Below are 19,674 nucleotides of genomic sequence, written 5' to 3' on the forward strand. Positions count from 1 at the left end.
GACTACAGGTACATGCCATCACGTTTGGCTAATTTTTGTGTTTTTAGTAGAGACAGGGTTTCACTATGTTGGCCAGGCTGGTCTCGAACTCCTGAACTCAAGTGATCCACCTGCCTCAGCCTCCCAAAGTGCTGGGATTACAGGTGAGAGCCACCGCGCCTGGTCAGGCATCCATATTTTTAAAAGCTCTCAAAATGATTCCAATTTGCACCAAGGTTGACTGGGCCATTCCCCTGCTAGATCATCCTCCCTTCATCCTCCAACCCTCCCCAGCTGCCTCTCAACTCCCTTCTGATCTGGGTCCAAACATCACTTCTTGAAGGAAGTCTTTTTGAATCCTCAGACTCTGTCATGTATATCTGGGATACAATTTCATGGTTTCCTATGCCTTTTCTTCACAGCACTTCTCTTTGTTTGTGATTCTATATACTACAGAATTATTCCATCAAGGTTGATCTCCAGTAGAATGTCGCTCCACAAGGACAGGGCTAGTGCCTGTTTTCATCCACCAGGGCTTACACAAAGTAGGGGCATGGAAAGTGTTTGATGATTGAATGAATGAATGCAGACTAATTGGAGAGAAACAGTCTTCGGAAAAGGGCAAAAGTCACATTCTGGCTGGCAGAAAAGCACCAGAGCAAGAGTCCTCCAACAGGAAGTGAGGAAAGAGAAGAAAAGATGGGGACTGAGAAGAGAAATAAGTAAGGATCCCTTCTTCTGGGAAAATAGCAGGGGGTGGGTTTGGAGGCCAGCCAGTTATTGGTGTCAGGTAGCATGACATCTGTGGCAGCCAGGGGCTGGGAATACAGTTCACAGATACAGAAGGGCAGGAAATAAAATGACCCCAGGGGAGGGATCCGGCCAGGACCCCAGGGAAACCACTGCAGCCGGAGAAGGAGACTGAACCTTCCCGAGTGGGTTGACACGTATGCCTACAATCAGAATGCTGACAAGGGGAAGGGAGCTGTGCCAACATCTTATCCTAAGCTATGCTTGTTTGTTCTAACAAGAAATACAAATATAATTCTGTAGGAAGAGTTCCAGTGTGTGTTCTGATATTTTCAGAAGAGCCCAGAGAGACAGGGAGTCCACCAGCCTAGGAATATTCTGGGTAATTAACCACTTGGGGAAACTGAAGTGGAAAAGCTCTGTGACCAAGAATATGAGGGTGGGATTGCAGCAGTTTTCCAGAAGGCTCTGTGACCCCAACAACTCCTCCAGAACCGTGGCCTGAGAGATAGTCAGGAGTTTGTCCCATTAGCTGCTGATGAATGGTGAGGCTGAGATTTGAATTCATGTTTGACTTAACGCTATGCTGTTCAAAAGACAAACGTCCAAGAATATTGATGCTCTCAGGAAGCCAGCAATTCCCAGGTACCACGTTGATTCACTTATACTCTGTCTGGGTACAGGAAGGACTCGGCCAAATTTGTAATTTGATTATTGCAAATTACATCCTAAAGGCATTTTGCCTTTATTCCCTTCCCACCTCTTAGCCCCTCTTTCCCTCTAACTCAGGTAAGTACAAAGCTTTCACCCTTTCCACCTCTCCCAGCAACATCCAGTCCCACAGAACTGGGCACCAGAAACTGAGGTCACCTCCTGACAGGACGTGGCAGGGAGCCTGCTGCCACCACTGCAGTGTCCCTGCAGCTTCCTCCCAGTTGCTGGAGGGTGTCCATTACCCCTGCCTGTTTTCTGCCAGGCTACACTGAAGGACACAGCAACCTGAACTTCCCCACCCTGATCTCTGGGAGATCATGTCTCGGCCGGGTTTCATCCCCACCCCCTGCAGCCAGAGGACCCAGCTCTCCATCTTTGCCCAGGCAGCCTCCCACTTCCATTGGCTGCCTTGGTGGGAAAAGATCAGCAGAGGGGAATCTAGGAGAAGGCAGAGAAACCAGCACAACAACCTCTAGAGGTCGCCTGGCTGACACTCACAGGAGTCACGGACCGATTCTGGACCAGGGTGGCCCCCAGTCAGTGCTGTGACCTTGCAGGCATCACTTCTCTTTGAGGTTCAAGATTCTTATCTCTAAGCGGAGTGTAAGACTAGACCAGGGGAGTTTTAACCTGTGGTCTGCAGAGGCCGAGGCTATCTCACGATGGCACTGGGGCAGGGGTTCTGGAACCCGGGGAAACGGGGTGCAAAACCTTGGGTGTAGGTATACACAGTTGTTTTCCCGTCTAGGAGTGAGTTTGGGACTTTTATCAGACTGTCAAAGGTAATGTCAGGAGCGAATCTAGGGGGCCTAGTCCAACTCTGGATGATTATCCAGCTGGTCCCAAGCACAGGGATATCTTATTTATTTATTTATTTATGAGACAGAGTCTCACTCTGTTGCCTAGGCTGGACTGCAGTGGCGAGATCTCGGCTCACTGTAACCTCCACCTCCCAGGTTCAAGCGATTCTTCTGCCTCGGTCTCCTGAGTAGCTGGGATTACAGGTGCCCACCACCATGCCCGGCTAATTTTTGTATTTTTAGTAGAGATGGGGGTTTCACCATGTTGGCCAGGCTGGTCTCAAACTTCTGACCTCAAGTGATCCGCCCACCTCGGCCTCCCCAAGTGCTGGGGTTACAGGTGTGAGCCACTGCACCTGTCCGGATAGCTCTTTTTAACTCCTTCCTCACCCTCTCTCCCCACCCCTCCAAAATTTTCCAAAGAGCAGGATTATCTATTGCCCCATCTTCTCTTTTCTCTCTTCAGCCCCCTCACTCAGGAAGGCTCCTCAGAAAGGAAGTGACTCAAAGGACGGAATGGGGGGCGGGGGCATCAGTCCAAAGAGATGGCCCCATCCTGCTTGGCTCCTAAGGAGATGGACTGTGAACCCACAGAACCCCTGCCTGGGAGTCCCTGCAGGAAGCAACCCTATCCACCCACATAGCATGTACCACTGGGACATGAAGCTGACTCAGCCGCTGATGCTGCCCTCAAGGATCTAGCAGGAGGATGAAACACATCTGCAGAAACGTTACCAATGGAGAGGCCATAACAGAGAGGCAATATGTGACCAGGGCTCAGGGGAGGGTGATCTATCCTGTTAGGGGCCAAGGAAGGCCTTACTGAAAAGAGAACTTCAAAGGAAGAGAGAATTTCGTTGGATGGGCAGGAGGTGAGAGGAGTGCCATGTCAGGCCATGTGGACCCAGAGAAACCACAGGAATAGCTCCAGCTCCATAGATGGCATCCTCTGAAGGGTAGAGGGCAGGCTGTGATTGGGCAGAGGCTGGGGTAGTCGAGGGAGAGGGAGGTGGGCATACTGGGTGGAAGAGAGGGAGCTGGAAGGCCAGGGAGAAAAAGTATGACTCTGTGGGGCCTGCTGAGAGGACAGGATTGCAATACCCAGAATACTGACAAGACAAGAGAAACAGCAGGCACCGAGGAGCTGCTGACAGCTCCGGCCTAGCCCTTCTCATCCATCCCCCAGTCCCAGGAGGGAACCAGAGTTCAGGTCAGGTGAGGGTTGGTCTTTACACAGAGATAAACACAGTGAGACCATTAAGATCCCAGTCCACGACAGACCTCCCACGCATCCATCCATCACATGCCCCTGGACTACTCCTCAGTATTTTTTTGTTTTGTTTTTGAGATAGAGTCTCACTCTGTCGCCCAGGCTGGAGTGCAGTGGTGCGATCTCGGCTCACTGCAAGCTCCGCCTCCCAGGTTCACGCCATTCTCCTGCTTCAGCCTCCTGAGTAGCTGGGACTACAGGTGCCCGCCACCACACCCAGCTAATTTTTTGTATTTTTAGTAGAGACGGGCTTTCACCATGTTAACCAGGAAGGTCTCGATCTCCTGACCTCGTGATCTGCCCACCTTGGCCTCCCAAAGTGCTGGGATTACAGGCGTGAGCCACCATGCCCGGCCTACTCCCCAGTTCTGTGAGCCCCTAGGTACCCCAGGGGCCAAGAGAGTCCCTTCCGAAGGCACAACCCAGACCTCAGGCCATGCTCTCAGTCTCTGGGGTTGGTAGCTCATAGTCATGGGACTCCACGGGGACATCCTGCCTTCCAGAACCACAGAGGATGAGGACTAGTTGAAAGGACCCCCATTCAGATCATCCAGCCAATTCGAAAACTGAATTATGGAGTGTGGGCACGTGGCCTGGGTTGCATCTCAGATCTGATTCCCCTAACAACATGGAAATGGGAGCGGCAAACATAAGTTATTACCCATACTAATCAATGTTTCTTCTCCCAGTATTTCCTTCCTCCTCTCCCTATTTCAAGGAGCTAGCAAGAGTTTGTGCTTTCTTGCCCTTGCTAAAAGCAGGTACTATTGGAAACAAACTTTTCTTTCTGCCTTCTGTTCTCTGAAGGACAAAGCTCCTAACTGGGGTGCGGGTATATGAGGAGTACCAGGAAGGAGGGGGTCAGGGATGGAAGAGGAAAGACTTCCCTAGACAGGGACAGGAGAGTATCCTGGGGAAGAGACAGGTCTTAGAAAGGATGGTTGTGGGGTGCTCCTTGGACAGCTGAACTGTGGGGACCAGGACTCGCAGCCTTGAAAATGTTCTGATACCCACGTATGGCATGAGAACAGCAGCCTCCAAGTATCTGTGGACCACAGGGACTTGGGTGACAAGTCTATTTCTATTTCTACTCTATTTCAGAGGTGAATTGAGTAGACCAAAGGTTAGAGGGACCTTCCTTGACATTTTTCTGCCATAATTCACCAGGATCTTTGCCCAGCCCATTAGTGGTTGCTGGAAGAGTAGTGAAAATCCTAATAGTGCCTGAATTAAATGTTTTGGCATCCTAGCAGGTCGGACTCTCAGAGCCAGACCGAACTTAGTTTAAAGCATCTAACAAAATATGACATTTCTTGCCCATCCCATGATGTGGCTGCAAATATATTTCCATAAACACAGGAGGAGGGGGAATACACTATGGAATTATAAATGTCTTCATTTTCTTAAGAAAAAAGTTGGAATACAAATTGTTTGGATTCATTTTGTATAACTGAAGACAAAAAAATGTTGCAGTCAACAAATGATCTTCTTGATACTGTCTTTTTTTTTTTTTTTTTGAGACGGAGTCTAGCTCTGTCGCCCAGGCTGGAGTGCAGTGGCCAGATCTCAGCTCACTGCAAGCTCCGCCTCCCGGGTTTACGCCATTCTCCTGCCTCAGCCTCCGGAGTAGCTGGGACTACAGGCGCCCGCCCCCTCGCCCGGCTAGTTTTTTTTTTTTTTTTTCTATTTTTAGTAGAGACGGGATTTCACCGTGTTAGCCAGGATGGTCTCGATCTCCTGACCTTGTGATCTGCCCACCTCGGCCTCCCAAAGTGCTGGAATTACAGGCGTGAGCCACCGCACCCGGCCAATGTTTTATTTTTTAATTTCATTTTAGTAATTTCTTTCTATATCTTTTTTTTTTTTTGAGACAGAGTTTGAAGATGGCACAATCTCAGCTCACTGCAACCTCCATGTCCAAGGTTCAAGTGATTCTTCTGTCTCAACCTCAGAGTAGCTGGGATTACAGCTGTGTGCCCCCACGCCAGGCTAATTTTTGTATTTTCAGTAGAGAAGGGTTTTTGCCATAGTTGGCCAGGCTGGTCTCAAACTCCTGACTTCAAGTGATCTGCCGGCCTAGGCCTCCCAAAGTGCTGAAATAACACGTGTGAGCCACCACGCTCGGCCTCTTTCTGTATCTATCGCAAACAAATAAGGACTCTTGTATAACACTGTAAGATAGAAAAACCTGCAATGTCACCTTTACTTCTAGGTTTAAGAGAATTGCTTGGAGCCATGAAACTTTTATCTAGGAAAAGGTATTAGTTGATGAAATATGTTCCTGTTATTTTTCACTTAAGGTATAAATGACATCATTAATGTGCTTTTTTTCTTTCCTCTATTTGTTCTTCAGAACGCTGAAACAAATTCAGAATGGCATTTATCTCTCTTGCATGAAAGTTGAATGCGCTAAATCGTGGAGCAATTATAAAGATATTGGAGTGCCTCTGGCAGTTTCTAACTTGAAACACAAGGCATCTCTGCTGGCATCTCCTTGTGTTGTCTCTGGGAGACTGGCCAGTACTGCAACAGTGGATCATGTGAAGCAGTGTAGCTCTTACCTGCAGATGGGGGGCCTGGGGGCCCTGGGGGGCCTGGACGGCCAGGTTGACCAGAAGGCCCAGGCTTGCCAGGTGGGCCCGTAACTCCACTATCCCCTTTCTGTCCCTGACAGAGAGAAAGGCAGAGCCTGTTATGAAAGCACGACATAGCAAGCTTCCTGCCCCATTTACCACTAAATCAGAGATCACCTTGCACTTAAGGAGCACTTAACCAGCGGAGGATGCAGCTCCAGAGGTCTTGACCATCAAGCTCTTAATAAGCTTAGGGCAAGTGACATTTGAGATAGTGATGGTTACAGGTTTGCAGACCTTACTTCTTGCTCTGTCCTACAAATGTGGCACATGGCAGCTGAAAGGAACCAGACAAATCTACTCTAGGCCCCGGGCAGATGAGGAAATGGAGGCCTAGAAACGAGCTATTTTCACTCATTGGCTTCCCATTGCACTCAGGATAAAGACTTAGCTCTTTACCGCAGCCTGCGAAGCCTTGCATGGCCAGGCTTTCCAGCTTCATTCCAGCCTTTTGGCCTTTTTGGTCTTCAAGGGCACCATGTCTATTATCCCCCTTCTCAAGACCCTTCTCTCTGCCTCAAAATCTCCTCCTTCCCCCCAGCCTAGTTAACTGTCACTCACCCTTTGGCTCTCAGCTCAAACGCCCTATGGCAAAGCCTTCCTGGACAGAGTCAGTTCACCCCACCATAAGCTCTCATAACTCAGCCTGTTTCCTTCATGGCATTTATCCCAGATCATAGCATATGGATTATTTGTGTGGTCATTTCATTGATGTCTCCCCATGAGACATGCACACCCTATGGGCTGGAATCTGTCTAGCTCGCCTCCTTTCCCCAGATGAAATGAGGGAGGACAAAGATGCTAGAAACACAAAGATAGGCAGCTTTGCTGATCTGTAAATCCAGAGGTTTCACCTTGACCCCGAGACTCTGGATAACTCATGTCATTGCTTTGTACCTCAGTTTCGTCATCTTAAAAATGGGACCAGTAAATTTACACCCACAGAGGTTTGTTGTGAGAGTAACACAGATCTCAGAGGTGAAAATGTGGTTTGCACAGAATGAAGAGCTATGTGGGGCAAGCCAATTATCACAGCAACTGTGAAACCATGTGTTTCACAGAGTTAAACAAGTCCTGGTTTATTAAAAAGGGCACACCTGTGGCTACAGCTGTTCCACATGGAGTGTCCTCTTTTCTGCCTATTCTGGGAGCATCAAGAGCAAAAACTGGGCTCTTCGTTCTCCCTCAGGGTTGCCCTTAGGAGTCACCCTGAAACCAAGGCTGGTGCACGCTATTGACTCTTCCCCTGAGCAATTTGCTAATTGTCTGCTCTTGCCTCAGGCCTAATCAGAGCAGTGATTGACACATGACATTTTTGGCCTGGTTCTTCTTACTACACTTGCGCCCTGGCAGGCTTGCCCACCTGATGAAATGTAATATTTCTCAAATCTGGGGAGCAGGCATGCTTGGGACTCCTTTCCAGCCACAACGGTGACAGGTGACCTGCCGCCTTGTCCACATGGCACTGGGAGCCCTCTTGGTAATGTCCAAGGAGTTCTTGAACTCTGAATATGGGATCCGTGAGGTCAGAGTTTATTTCTGATTTCATGTTTATGGAGGGAGTTCTTAAGCCTCAGCCCAAGCTGAAGCATTCCCTGCAGTAACCAAGCTGGGTCCCAGCATGGCAAAGGAAGTCACACCATCTTAATATAGCCACAGTTCAGGCTTGTTTTTCTAACGGCCTTGTCAGCTGGCTCTGAGCACAGGAAGTGCCAAAGTTTGAAGGAGCTGGAAATGCTCCTTCATTCTGACACCAGCAGTAATGGAATATTCGTCTTATCGGCCATCGCTCAGAATGAGCCATATCTCTATCAGCAGGAATCACTGAGTAGAGCTTTCCAGGAAAGGCATTCTTTATTCCTTATTTGCCACAAAGTTGGGTGATCTCTCTCTCAAGGAAATTGTTTCTCAGTTACTGAAGGTTTTTGTTTTTTGTTTTTCATTTTAAACAGACATGGCAGGAGAAGATTTTTTTCTTTTTTTTTTTTTTTTTGAGAGATGGAGTCTTGCTCTGTCACCCAGGCCGGAGTGCAGTGGCGTGATCTTAGCTCACTGTAACATCTGCCTCCTGGGTTCAAGCGACTCCTGCCTCAGCTTCCCAAGTAGCTGGGACTAGACACGTGCACCACCATGCCCAGCTAATTTTTCTATTTTTTAGTAGAGGCGGGGTTTCACTATATGTTGGCCAGGCTGGTCTCAAACTCCTGACCTCAGGTGATCTGCGTGCCTCAGCCTCCCAAAGTGCTGGGATTATAGGCATGAGTCGCCACGCCCAACCGAGAAAATTTTTATAATAAAGTCAACAGCTGCTTTCCTGGGCTTGCCCTAAGGCAAGTCCTGAAGCATGAAGGTAGCTGAGAGAAGAAGTCATGTGGGGAAAGTTGGTCTCAACTCAACTCTCTGGATTCTAACCCTGGCTTTGAAGCTGACTTCGTGGAGGGGTCTTGGGCAAGCAGCTCCACCTCCCTGACCCTCAGCTTCCTTGTGAATAACCTGAGGAGACTGGATTAAGTGGTCTCTGTAATCCTTCGGGCACAGAAGTTACTATCTGAGATCCCTTCTGAATTTCTGATTTTTGGCTTTGGATTGACTTAACAATAACTTTCAGAGACTCTCAGCACTACTGGCCAACAAACAAAGAGTATGTAAGACTCTAAGCTGGGAGATTAATTCATGATAAAAACAAGTACCGCAGCAGGCTTCTAAGGCTAACAACTTGCTATCTGCCAACTGGAGAGACACCAACACGGAGGCTCTGCAGCATCCTCGGGTTGTTCACAATGTCTTGTCGAAAGCTTGGACTCATTTCTCTAACTTCTCTGAGCTCCCAGATGTGGTTTTGGTGTAGCTTTTATGATTCCAATGGAATCAGTCTCAGCAGGCTGAACAAATGGCCTTCCTGGCTTTGGTTATTACGGGCAACTAGGAAAAGACAAACACTGCCCAAGACAGAAGGAAGCCAGGAAGCTTCTGGAACCCCAAGCTTAAAATATTATGAATGAAATTCATTGGGACGGGATAAAGTGATACAAGAAAAGATTTCTCCCCCATTTTTTTTCCTTTTTTATCTAAGCCTACTTTTAAGAAACTGGTATCTGTGGCATTATTGTGAAACCGTGACCCTGCTACCCATGATCAAAGTTTGAAAACTGGACTGGAAGACTGTAACTTTGAAAGTTACTGTGCAGTCTCCATTTTCCAGGTTGGAGCCTGTGTTCTTTCTAAATTGATTGGGAAAAGACCAGAATTGGCTTCATAGTGTTATTATGGTTCTGAATCCTGGCTGTACATTAAAATCACATGGAGCTTAAAAAAAATAACCAAACCCATGCTGAAAGTTCATTCCAGGTCAATTATATTATGGTCTTTGGAAAATAAGGCCTAGGCACTGGAGACGAGGAGTGGTGAGCTTGGAACTACAACCATTGCACCTGATGTGGAGGAATCTGTACATCTGTATTTAATCACCGGCCCCACCCCCAGGTGATCTTGATGTAAGATTATGTTTATGGGCCACAGATATAGCCTAAGGAAATAAGTAAAAGAATGGAAAAAGCTTCTGTCCAAAGATGTTTACCTCTCAGGATTACATATAAGACAGCCAAGGCTGTCTCTAGAGCAGTCATGTCACATCACATGGCTTAACACAAGAGCTTTCTGACCAGGAGAAGTTCAGAATGAACAATTGCCTTAAGCATGTTAATAAACCCAAGAAAAAAGGTCACTTACAAATTGGAGGCCTGAGTAGGGAAAAACCACCCTATTGTTGAGACCCAGAAGACCTCTTAACAGCAGGAAAATATCTAGGCTAGTCTTTAAAACTTCATTTGTGTCTGGGACATTGAAGCATAAAATAGGTTTTCTGGGTAAATGACCGTATCTGCCTTCCATTCCTAGCTGCTTTGGTTAAGACAGACTTGTTTTTATGAACCAAATATCTACTCTTGCTTCTGGCCTTGGCACAGTTCTAATGGAGCATCCTATCCCATCCACTTCCAACTATGGCTAGCCTAGAGATGCCAGCAGCTTCTGGAAGTGGTGCTGCTCCTGTCTGCTAGCCCAGAGGACACTGGAGTCTAGGTCTACAGAATATCTCTGATTAAAGCCACCTGCCTGCCACTCCACACACAGCCAGGTCAGGAAATTCTGACCTCAGGTGGGTGGTAAGCCCTGGGATCCTTACCTGCTTGCCTCGTTTTCCTGGTCTTCCCGTGGGTCCTCGGTGTCCTGCTATCCCAGGTTCACCTTTTGGACCCATTTCACCCTGGAAAGAAGGAAAGAGAAGCAAGAGAGGACTTAGGGCATGTGGAATGGGCACATCTACACAGGTCTAGCTAGTCATGGGCTACGAGGGCAGTCTACTTGATCATTCTGAATCTATGCCAACTGGGCTGTCCTGGAAGGTTGGGAGAGTGATGAAGTCATGAGAAAGGCAGACATGTCTTTCAAGGAAGAGGAGGGAAGGAAGAAGGTAATTCTAAGTGGGTTATCTGTTACCTGAGAGGGACAGGTGTGGAGCAGCACACATTTTGATGGCCAAATAGGAGAGACAAATCATCACCCAGAACAGGCAGTGAGAGGCTGGGGCATCCAGCACAGCATGCCCATGCTACTTACTACAAGCTGTCTGGGAAAACGCTTTCCGGGAAAATGCTTTCCTTCTAGTTGCAATTTTATGTTGTGTTTTCTTATGTGTTGTTTTTAGCACAAATTCAAATCTGGAAGTTTTTAAATGATTGGACACAGTTTTGCCAACTGTCATCTTTGGGAAGTTTCTACTCATTTAATGACTCTTCCTTAGGATTATGTGCTTGCCCACTCTTAGTAAGCATTGGTTTGAGTTCCAGCTCACTGCCATTTGATTTAGATGAAAGCTCTTTTGTGGGCAGAGATGTTCCAAACATACGTTCAGATATTCAATATAATTATTGAAAAAGGCATGGAGAACAATGTTAACAATATTCCTGTTTGTAAAGCTCTATGTTGAACCATCAAAACCCAATGTACTCATTGTAGAATTTCATAGTTTAAGGCCAATATTTCTTTTTTTTTTTTGAGACGGAGTCTCACTCTGTCGCCCAGGCTGGAGTGCAGTGGCGCGATCTCGGCTCACTGCAAGCTCCGCCTCCCAGGTTTACGTCATTCTCCTGCCTCAGCCTCCCAAGTAGCTGGGACTACAGGCGCCCGCCACCTCGCCCAGCTAGTTTTTTGTATTTTTTAGTAGAGACGGGGTTTCACCGTGTAGACCAGGATGGTCTCGATCTCCTGACCTCATGATCCACCCGTCTCGGCCTCCCAAAGTGCTGGGATTACAGGCTTGAGCCACCGCGCCCGGCCCTAAGGCCAATATTTCACAAAACCCATTTCTCCATCTTAGTTTCTCTCCTTCTTCCCCATTTTCTTCTACATGGATTCCGGTCCCACTTACTGTTTCTTTGGGTCATGAACCCACAGGGCGCTTCATTCCTATCTCCAGTAATCCCCCAACAGCCCAGAATGCACCGCCAACAAGAAAAATTTAGCAATAGCAACCATGAGTGTTAGTCAGCAGCCAGTTCCCATGAAGAGCTGCCCAGCCACTGAGAGAGAACAAAAAACACCCAGGCACTTTTTCACGCAGCAGTCAGAGGAGGTATAACACAATGGAAAATTCCAGGGAACACCTGTATATGGAAAGGATCAAGCGTAAAGCTCTGAAATTATCTGTCAACTCAGCCAGTGTGTCCCTACCCAACCCACCAATGTCTTGTTTCACCAAAAATTGTCCTTAAATCTATGATTTCTTTCCAACCCACGCATCCTTCAACATTCTCTAGGGAACGAGAGAGTGTGAGAGGATAGGATGGATGCTACATGGCCATGGAGATGTTTGCAGTTTTTCCCTGGCTGTTTAGAGAGGCTCAGGGATGTCTTTACGGCTGGAAGAAAACAGCAGCACAAGCAGAATTTTTTTTTCAGGGATTGTCAGAAGGAAGTGTGGCCCGTTTCTACATTGGCTGGGAAGCAGTCAGGAATTTCTTGATCTAATTTCTCTCCCAAGACCTAATTGTGGTTATCACATCAGCTCTATCTTAAAACAGCCTGTCATAAAAGGGGAAGACAACTCTTCAGATGGGAAGTCTAGTAAATGGTGCAGAGGACAGAGAAGCTGCCATACTTAATTTTACAGTAATTTATTATTCTTTGACGTTCACTGTTGCCCTGAATGAAAAGCTAATCTAAACATTTTTAAGTAAAACTGCTTTTCCTCTTTTAACATTTCCATTAATTTGCTTATATAATTAATTTTCTTTAAGTTACCTGAAATGGACTCCTTTTTTATTAAGCCTTGTCCCAAGCAAGATATCTGTTAAATATTTAACTATTTATTTATTTATTGAGACAGGTTCGGCCTCTGTGGCCCAGGTTGGAGTGCAGTGGTGCAGTCATGGCTTACTGCAGCTTTGACTCCTGGGCCCAGGCCATCCTCCCGCCTCAGCTTCCTAAGTATCTGGCACTACAGGTGCATACTACCATGCCCAGCTAATGTTTTGTATATTTTTCTTGATAGAAATGCGATTTCACCATGTTGCCCAGGCTAGTCTTAAACTCCTGGGCTCAAGCCATCTGCCCACCTCAGCCTCCCAAAGTGCTGAGATTACAGGCACGAGGCACCATGCCTGGCCAATATTTAACTATTTAAATACAAAATTTAACTATTAAAAAATGTTAGCAGTCTTCAGTTCAAATACTTTTGTGTCCTTCTGGCAGTATGTGCATTGCCCTTGAAGAAGGACTGCAACAGGGCACAGTGACCTTGAGCTAAAGACACCCGTGCCTTACACTGGGGCCTGTGTGCTGAGAGGGGCTTTGACCCTTGTGGCTCAGATCTGAGTGCCTTGTGAGAAAGGTTTCTGCATTTAAATGGGACCACAGCCCTCTAAGAGGTAGGAAAAGCAAAAAAGCAAAAACAAACAAAAACCCAAAACCCAGATGATGGGTTGTCCTTTTCTTCCCATTGAGCTAGAGGGAGGCCCCAGACCATCCCGCCACCCTCTCCCCAGGGTGAAAAGCAGCTTTCTTCCCATCCCAAACCAGAAGTTTCCAGGGTTAAACCCACCATCCTTGCCTGATAGACAAGGAGGCAGAGCTCTTTTTGTTGTGCTTGGAGGACCTGATATTTTTACTGAGGTCTGTTTTCACTACCTCAAGGTTACTTACTTTCTGCCCCAACATTCCAGGAAATCCTGGGAAACCCTGTGAAAAGAGCAACAAATACTGTGACTGCCTCCGAAATAACACCTGAAACGGCTGTGGACAGGCTTGGTTGGTCATTTTCAAGATAGAGGCCTGTCCATCAGTCCATCATCAGTCCACAGATGGGGGTGGGTGGGGGCTGCTACTTACATTGACATTTATCATTTCTATGGAAAGATTTTCTCCATTACCTTTTCTCCTTTGGGACCCAAGTCACCCTTTTCACCTCTGGATCCCTAGGAAGAAACCACAGGACAAAGTCAATGAGTTAATATCCTGGGAGGGAAATTCAAGCATTTGAAACTGAAAAGCTCCCTAAAGCAAAACCCTCATTTTACAAGTGAAGAAATAGGCTCGGAGATATCAGGTGACTTGTCCAGGGAAGGAATGCTTTGTGATCTACTTTTTGTTGAACCCCAAAGACCTCTTGCATTCATAAAGGAAAACTCACAGAAAATTCTGGGTCCCAAATCCTCTCTCATCCTGTACGAAACTTGTCCACAGGTTGATGCTGGTTTTGATTTGGTTTTTGGCCAGGTCAGAAGGTTGTGTGGTGGAAGCTTGGCCTAAAGACATGCATCACCAATTTCCTCCAGCACCCCATGCAAACTGTGCTGGTTGTCCACCTGGCACGACCTTCATTTGCTTATGTGCTCCACATGAGGGGCCTCTGACTCTGTGGGGAGCCCTTCTCTTACCAGCTTGCCCTGTTTCAGGAGGTCCCTCACTTCTCTCTCAGTCCACTGACAAAGGGCGGGGAATAGCTAGGGATGGTGGCTTCAGTTGCAGACTAAAGAGAGACCTAGGCCCATCCTCTGCACGACTCTGATTCCAGAGCCAGTAGCCCAGACCAGGCTCTGGAACACCATCCCAGAAAGGCACTAACCTTTTCCCCTCTGGATCCAGGGTAGCCCTAAAAGAAAGCAGAAGGTACAGTTACAATCAGCCCTGTAGAACTTTTGAGTTTGGTGCAATAGGAGGAATCCCTGACTGTGGTGGTAAGGTGTGTCTCCACATTGCACTGTGAGTTTTAGTGGGGTTACAGCACCAAACACAAAGATGTCCCAGAGGGTTGTGGTTATACCAGGCCTAAAAGGAGCATTACTCTTATCACCCTGCAAAGGCCTGATCAAAGGTTTCCATCTGCTCTGATGTCCAGAAGCTTGGTTCTTCCTGCCCAGGAGAACAGCAGGAATGGCATTCCTATGCCCCCACATCCCAGGGCATGATGTTCTCCAAAGGGCTGGCAAAGGCAGGCTCTCCAATATCCATGACATTCCCTAGTCCAGGACGGCAGCCCCACCCAGTCCCTATGTTTATAGACAGCAGCTGCTCCAGAGTCTTACAGAGAAGATCTGGGAACGTCCATCCAGACCACACACTGACCTTGGAGCCCATTGGTCCTCTTGACCCTGGCAAGCCCATGACACCCAGGTCACCTTTTTCACCCTGTGCGAATTAGAAGATAAAGAAGAAAAGACCCATGATGATATTTTTTAGAGAAACTGAACCAGCAGAGTCACAGGCAAGACTGGGAAGGAACTGGGGATATTAGGGCTGGCTTGTAAATCTGAGGACCCCAGTTGCGCCCACTTTCTCCCTCCCGGGGTCTCAAAGCTTCATACTCCACATTTCATTCTTGTGTTTAAGATTAAACATAAAATGAAAATGCCCAAGGTGAAGCAGATCTCCACACCAACTGCTCACTAAGATGTTTTATATGGCCATACTTGGTATTTTCCTAGCAAGGATAGTGAGAGAGTAGTGGAGGAGGCATGAGGGAACTGGGGCCTCAGAAAACAAGGTGTCAACACATGCAAAAAACATTGCCTGCTTTGCTCTTCGCATAGGAAGGGTCCTCAGAATGACTTGTGGTTGGGACTTCCAGCACCCACCCTCTGTACTAAAAATACTCTATACCAGTACTAACCAATAGAAATATAAGGTGAGCCACATACTTAATTTAAAACTTTTAAAAGAAGTCACCTTAAGTAAAACTAAACGAATGAAGTTAATTTTAATAGATCTCCTTTAATCTAATTAATCTAATCATCCCAACTTGTAATCTATATAAAAATTATTGAGATATTTTACATTGTGTTTTTCATAATAAGTACTTGAAATCTGCTGTGTAATTTACATTTACATATCTCCATCCAGGTGCTAAATTTTCATCCAAAATATTTGATCTGTATTTAGAGATCATAACATTTATAGTTGAAAAAGCAGATTCATACATTCAAGTTGCTCCAAAAATACTTTAACATTTTCAAATAACTGAATTTAGTAAAGGTTTTGAAATTTAAACAGTTAAAATTTAAAAATTCAGTTCCACAGTAGCACTAGCAACACTCTACAGACTTGAGGGTCACATGTGGCCACTGGGTGCTGTGCAGGACAGCTCAGCTCTATGCAGAGAATTTTGAAAACATCCTTGGGACTTTTCCTAAGAGGACTGGAAACACAGTTTTCCGCTGCCATAATATAGCCAATAAATGAATCAGAGCAGATGGTGAGATCCGTCTGCCCAGCTCTGACTTCTGCAGATAAAACTCCAAGCCATGCCTCTGAACCCTCTAGTCTCTGACTACCAGTGAGAAGAACAGAGGCACAGATGGGGATGTGCTTGCTTTCCATAGCCTGACTGAGGAAGGAGATTTCATCAGCACTCAGCAATCCCTCTCTGAATGTAGGATATCCATCCTTCAGCCAGCCAACAACACCCACTCAACTCTCCATTCCCTGCCAGGTCAGCATGACAGGCAAGAGCTTCCCAGACACAAACCCCTCTTAGGTCATCTCAGGGAAACCAGAGTGGGGTGCTAGTTCCTAGGACAAAGGAGAACCAGGGCCCCTGTAGAAAAGGGGATCAGCCCCCTATTTCTCCCCCAACAGGAGCAGAGCTGTTGCACTGACCAAGGTCTTGCAGGCCAAGTGAAGGAGGAAATATTAGGGGCCCTGTAGCCAGTCCTTAAGCTCTCTTCTTCTTCCCCCTCTTGAAGAAGGGATTCCCTGACTATGTGCCAGGAGCCAGGAAAGCTGCTGTCTTCCCCCCTCTTGTTTTGATACCACATGAGCCCTGAGAGCATGCCACACTTACCCTGGGTCCTTCAGGGCCTGGCCAACCGACGGGCCCAGGCATGCCAGGAACGCCTGGGGGGCCAGGTCTACCCTTCAAAGACCAAGAACAAAAGTCAGGGCAACTGGGTTTGTTTCTTTACTTCTAATAAATATGTCTTGTCTCTGGGGCCCAGAGGAGAGAGTGGAGTCTCTAAACATGGCTACTATGACTTTCATCCCCACTCTCCAAAGACTGATGGCCTGACAAGCCCTTGGTGTCACACTGCATCACCAAACAAGACCTTATTCTTCTCAAGAAATGGAGAGCGGTGAGAAAGGGACTCTAAACTTGGATTTTCAATTTTTATCACTTCTACCCACCCCCACCCAAAAGTCCCCTGCATTCCAATGGGTTCTTCCCAAGGATGTGCTATGGAATGAGATAGGATTACATTTGGGGAGCAGTAGCAGATGTTGCCAGCACTCTTTCAAGGTCTTTTTGACCTGCTCAGAGTGCCCATCACCCAGAGGCTACCTTCCTTGCTGCTAACAGCTCATTTCTGCAACCTGTAGCTGCAGTTTGCCCTTGAGCAGTTGGAGCTGCCCAGTAATTTATGTAACTCCCCTTCCTGCAGCCAATAGCCCAGCTCCCTTAACTTTGGGCAGTTCACAATCTAAAGCTCCCCCTAGGGGATCAGACTGAGAAATAGAAATAATGTGGACTTCACCTGATACCACACCCTTGCCTGGCTTCTCCCATTCCCTCTACAGGCTCCTCCTGAGAGTGGTCCCATAATAATGTATTCACTTGCACATGGTACATGTCACCTCTGCCTCTGCCTAAGCCAGGGCTATGGAAAAGCAAGCCCTGCAAGAGAGATTGGGTGCAGGTGCTAAGGGCCTATCTTGACCTTGTGCCCATTAGCTAATTTCACAGTTAGCTAGAGATGCGAAGGGCTCAGCCCCTAATCCAGACATGCCAAATGCTGGCATGTGTACTGGTTTCTACTGATGCCTCCCACATCCGTGGCACACATCACTAATCAATCATAGTCCTTGTTAGGCCTGAACATGGACACCACAGCAGAATATCCTTTGACCATTGCCATGGAGACCACCCCAGCACTTCAGACAGCCGCTGTGCCTTGGCTATAGTTTTCATCTGTGCCCTAAAGAGTTGTAACTTTGTCTTGCAAAACTCTGTCTAAGGTATTTGTGGACAATGAAACCATTTAATAAACCATTTAACAAGAAATACAGTAATTTATATTTAGAGCCATGGATATCTTTCTTGGCCAAAGTTTTGCACCCCTGTCTATAATCAAGACCTAGAAATTCAGTGCCAGTATCCACTGACCTCAGTAAATACAATAGGCTGCTGATTTACTCCCTCTTGACACTAATGAGAGCCTTGATAACATGTGTTTGGTTCACTCAGAGTCACTGTGACCTTAAGTAACCTCCATTTATTTCAGCTGAGCCAAAAAGCAAAAGCCATTTGTTTCTGTCTGCTCTAGCACTTTATTCAAATGTAATCAAATAGACAGTGAGAGTCATTCTGTGTTACTGGTTGGAGCTATGAAGGGTTTCTCTGATGGGTAGCAGAATGAGATGGTCTGGGGTTGGGGTGGGAAGTGAGAGGGGTGGAATTTGGCCAGGCTTGGCAGCCCCTGGAAGAAGTCTGAATGCCTGGCAGTAGCAGGCTCCTGCTCCTGAACAAAGAAGTTGACAGAAAGGGCGAGGTTACTACTGTCACCATCGAGACGGCAGCACCCTTGCTGTCCACCTGCATCGAGACGGCAGCACCCTCGCTGTCCACCTGGGTATCAGTGGCCACTGAAGTGCACTGCTGGTCCCCCATCCCTAGGAGCGCATGCACACACATGCACGTGGAGCACAGACGCCCATGTGACACTCACAGAACAGTGCAGACCATACCTTCCTTCCTGGTCGGCCAAGCTCCCCCTATGGATGGAGAAGACAGGTAAGGAGAGGCTGCTTTGGAAGAGACGTTCCGGAAGCAGAAGGCTTAGTAGAGCTGATGACTGGGCATGGCCATGTGGCTCAGCTGCTTGGCTGCTGCTCACAGCCCCACTGCCATGTCAGTGGGCTAAGTCAAAATACACCCGTGGTATCTCATAGGTGCTGCAGCAGCTCAGCCATCATGAAGCCCAGCCTCCCACACCAAGGCACATGTTTGGAAATCTCAACTAGGAAATTCTCAGTGGGACACCCAGAAAACAGGCTGGAAATACCAAGAAAAGAAGGGCTGAAGAAAGTAGTGGTTCGGTTCATACCTTTTCTCCCTTTGGTCCTGTCTTGCCAGGAAGCCCTGGTGGACCCTAATCAATCAAGATAAAAAGTGAAGAAAGTATATCAGTCCGAAGCTGTATGGGTGGGGAGGCTCTTGGTGCACTGGGCTCCTACAGCAGCAACCTCATTCTCTGGGCAGATGTAGGGCTCCAGGGACCCATGGAGGCTCTTCCTGTGCTCTCCAGCCCAGTCCCCTCCTCTGTTCTTCCTCCTGTTTAGCTTTCTCTGAGCTGTGTTTCCAGGGGCTCCATGGTTGCAATGCTTACATATCTACTCTCTGTGGTTTTAATTTTCTCCCTGCAACTCTTTGTTTGCCTAAAACATCCCAAGTGCTTGTTGAGAGCAACCAAAGTGTCTGAATAAATCCCACTTGCTGAAAACAAGAGGCTTCATCACCTCTCATGTCTTTTCAGTTACTCTTGCCAAACTTTCCTGGGGGCCTGACAAGAGACAAGTTGAGTTTTGCACATAGCAGCAGCTGCCACCTTGGAAATTCCCATGGTCAATTTGTGGGTACTAGGTGCCAAATAATTTTTGCCTTTCTTCAGCAGGAAAAAAGTCCTCTTTTTTAAGACACTAAGAATGTTGGCAAGTAAAGAGTGCATTTTTGTCCATTGGAGAGGAGCCGACTCCAGCTCAGGGACCCTACAACTCACTGCATCAAAGCTTTGCACATCCACAGCCAGAATGTGCCTGCAAAATGCTCAGTCAGCTATTTTCCAGATTCTCCAAAATAGCAGAGAGGAAATTCATCAAAATTCCCCAGGCCCCCACAGCACCCCCAGGATCTGCAGGTGAACATGCAAAATGCAAAGACTGTTTGAAACATGATTTCTTTTTTATTTTATTTTTTATTATACTTTAAGTTCTAGGGTACACGTGCACAACGTGCAGGTTTGTTACATATGTATACATGTGC

At 47.1% G+C, this 19,674-nt stretch overlaps 1 protein-coding gene across 1 annotated transcript in view; it reads right to left on the reverse strand.

Annotated features, from left to right (window-relative positions):
* Positions 1-19,674, reverse strand: part of COLQ (collagen-like tail subunit (single strand of homotrimer) of asymmetric acetylcholinesterase) — a 70,442-nt gene that overhangs the window by 8,928 nt on the left and 41,840 nt on the right. Inside the window, exons 4-13 of the mRNA XM_011933774.1 lie at positions 18,740-18,784; positions 18,381-18,407; positions 16,483-16,554; positions 14,769-14,831; positions 14,269-14,295; positions 13,574-13,618; positions 13,347-13,382; positions 10,330-10,410; positions 6,075-6,180; positions 2,105-2,187 (exon numbers count right to left, since the gene is read on the reverse strand). Coding sequence (XP_011789164.1) covers positions 2,105-2,187; positions 6,075-6,180; positions 10,330-10,410; positions 13,347-13,382; positions 13,574-13,618; positions 14,269-14,295; positions 14,769-14,831; positions 16,483-16,554; positions 18,381-18,407; positions 18,740-18,784 — 585 coding nt within the window. The remainder of the gene's footprint in view (positions 1-2,104; positions 2,188-6,074; positions 6,181-10,329; positions 10,411-13,346; positions 13,383-13,573; positions 13,619-14,268; positions 14,296-14,768; positions 14,832-16,482; positions 16,555-18,380; positions 18,408-18,739; positions 18,785-19,674) is intronic.

Source organism: Colobus angolensis, unplaced genomic scaffold, assembly GCF_000951035.1.
Source record: "Colobus angolensis palliatus isolate OR3802 unplaced genomic scaffold, Cang.pa_1.0 Scaffold129, whole genome shotgun sequence".
Classification (NCBI taxonomy): domain Eukaryota; kingdom Metazoa; phylum Chordata; class Mammalia; order Primates; family Cercopithecidae; genus Colobus; species Colobus angolensis.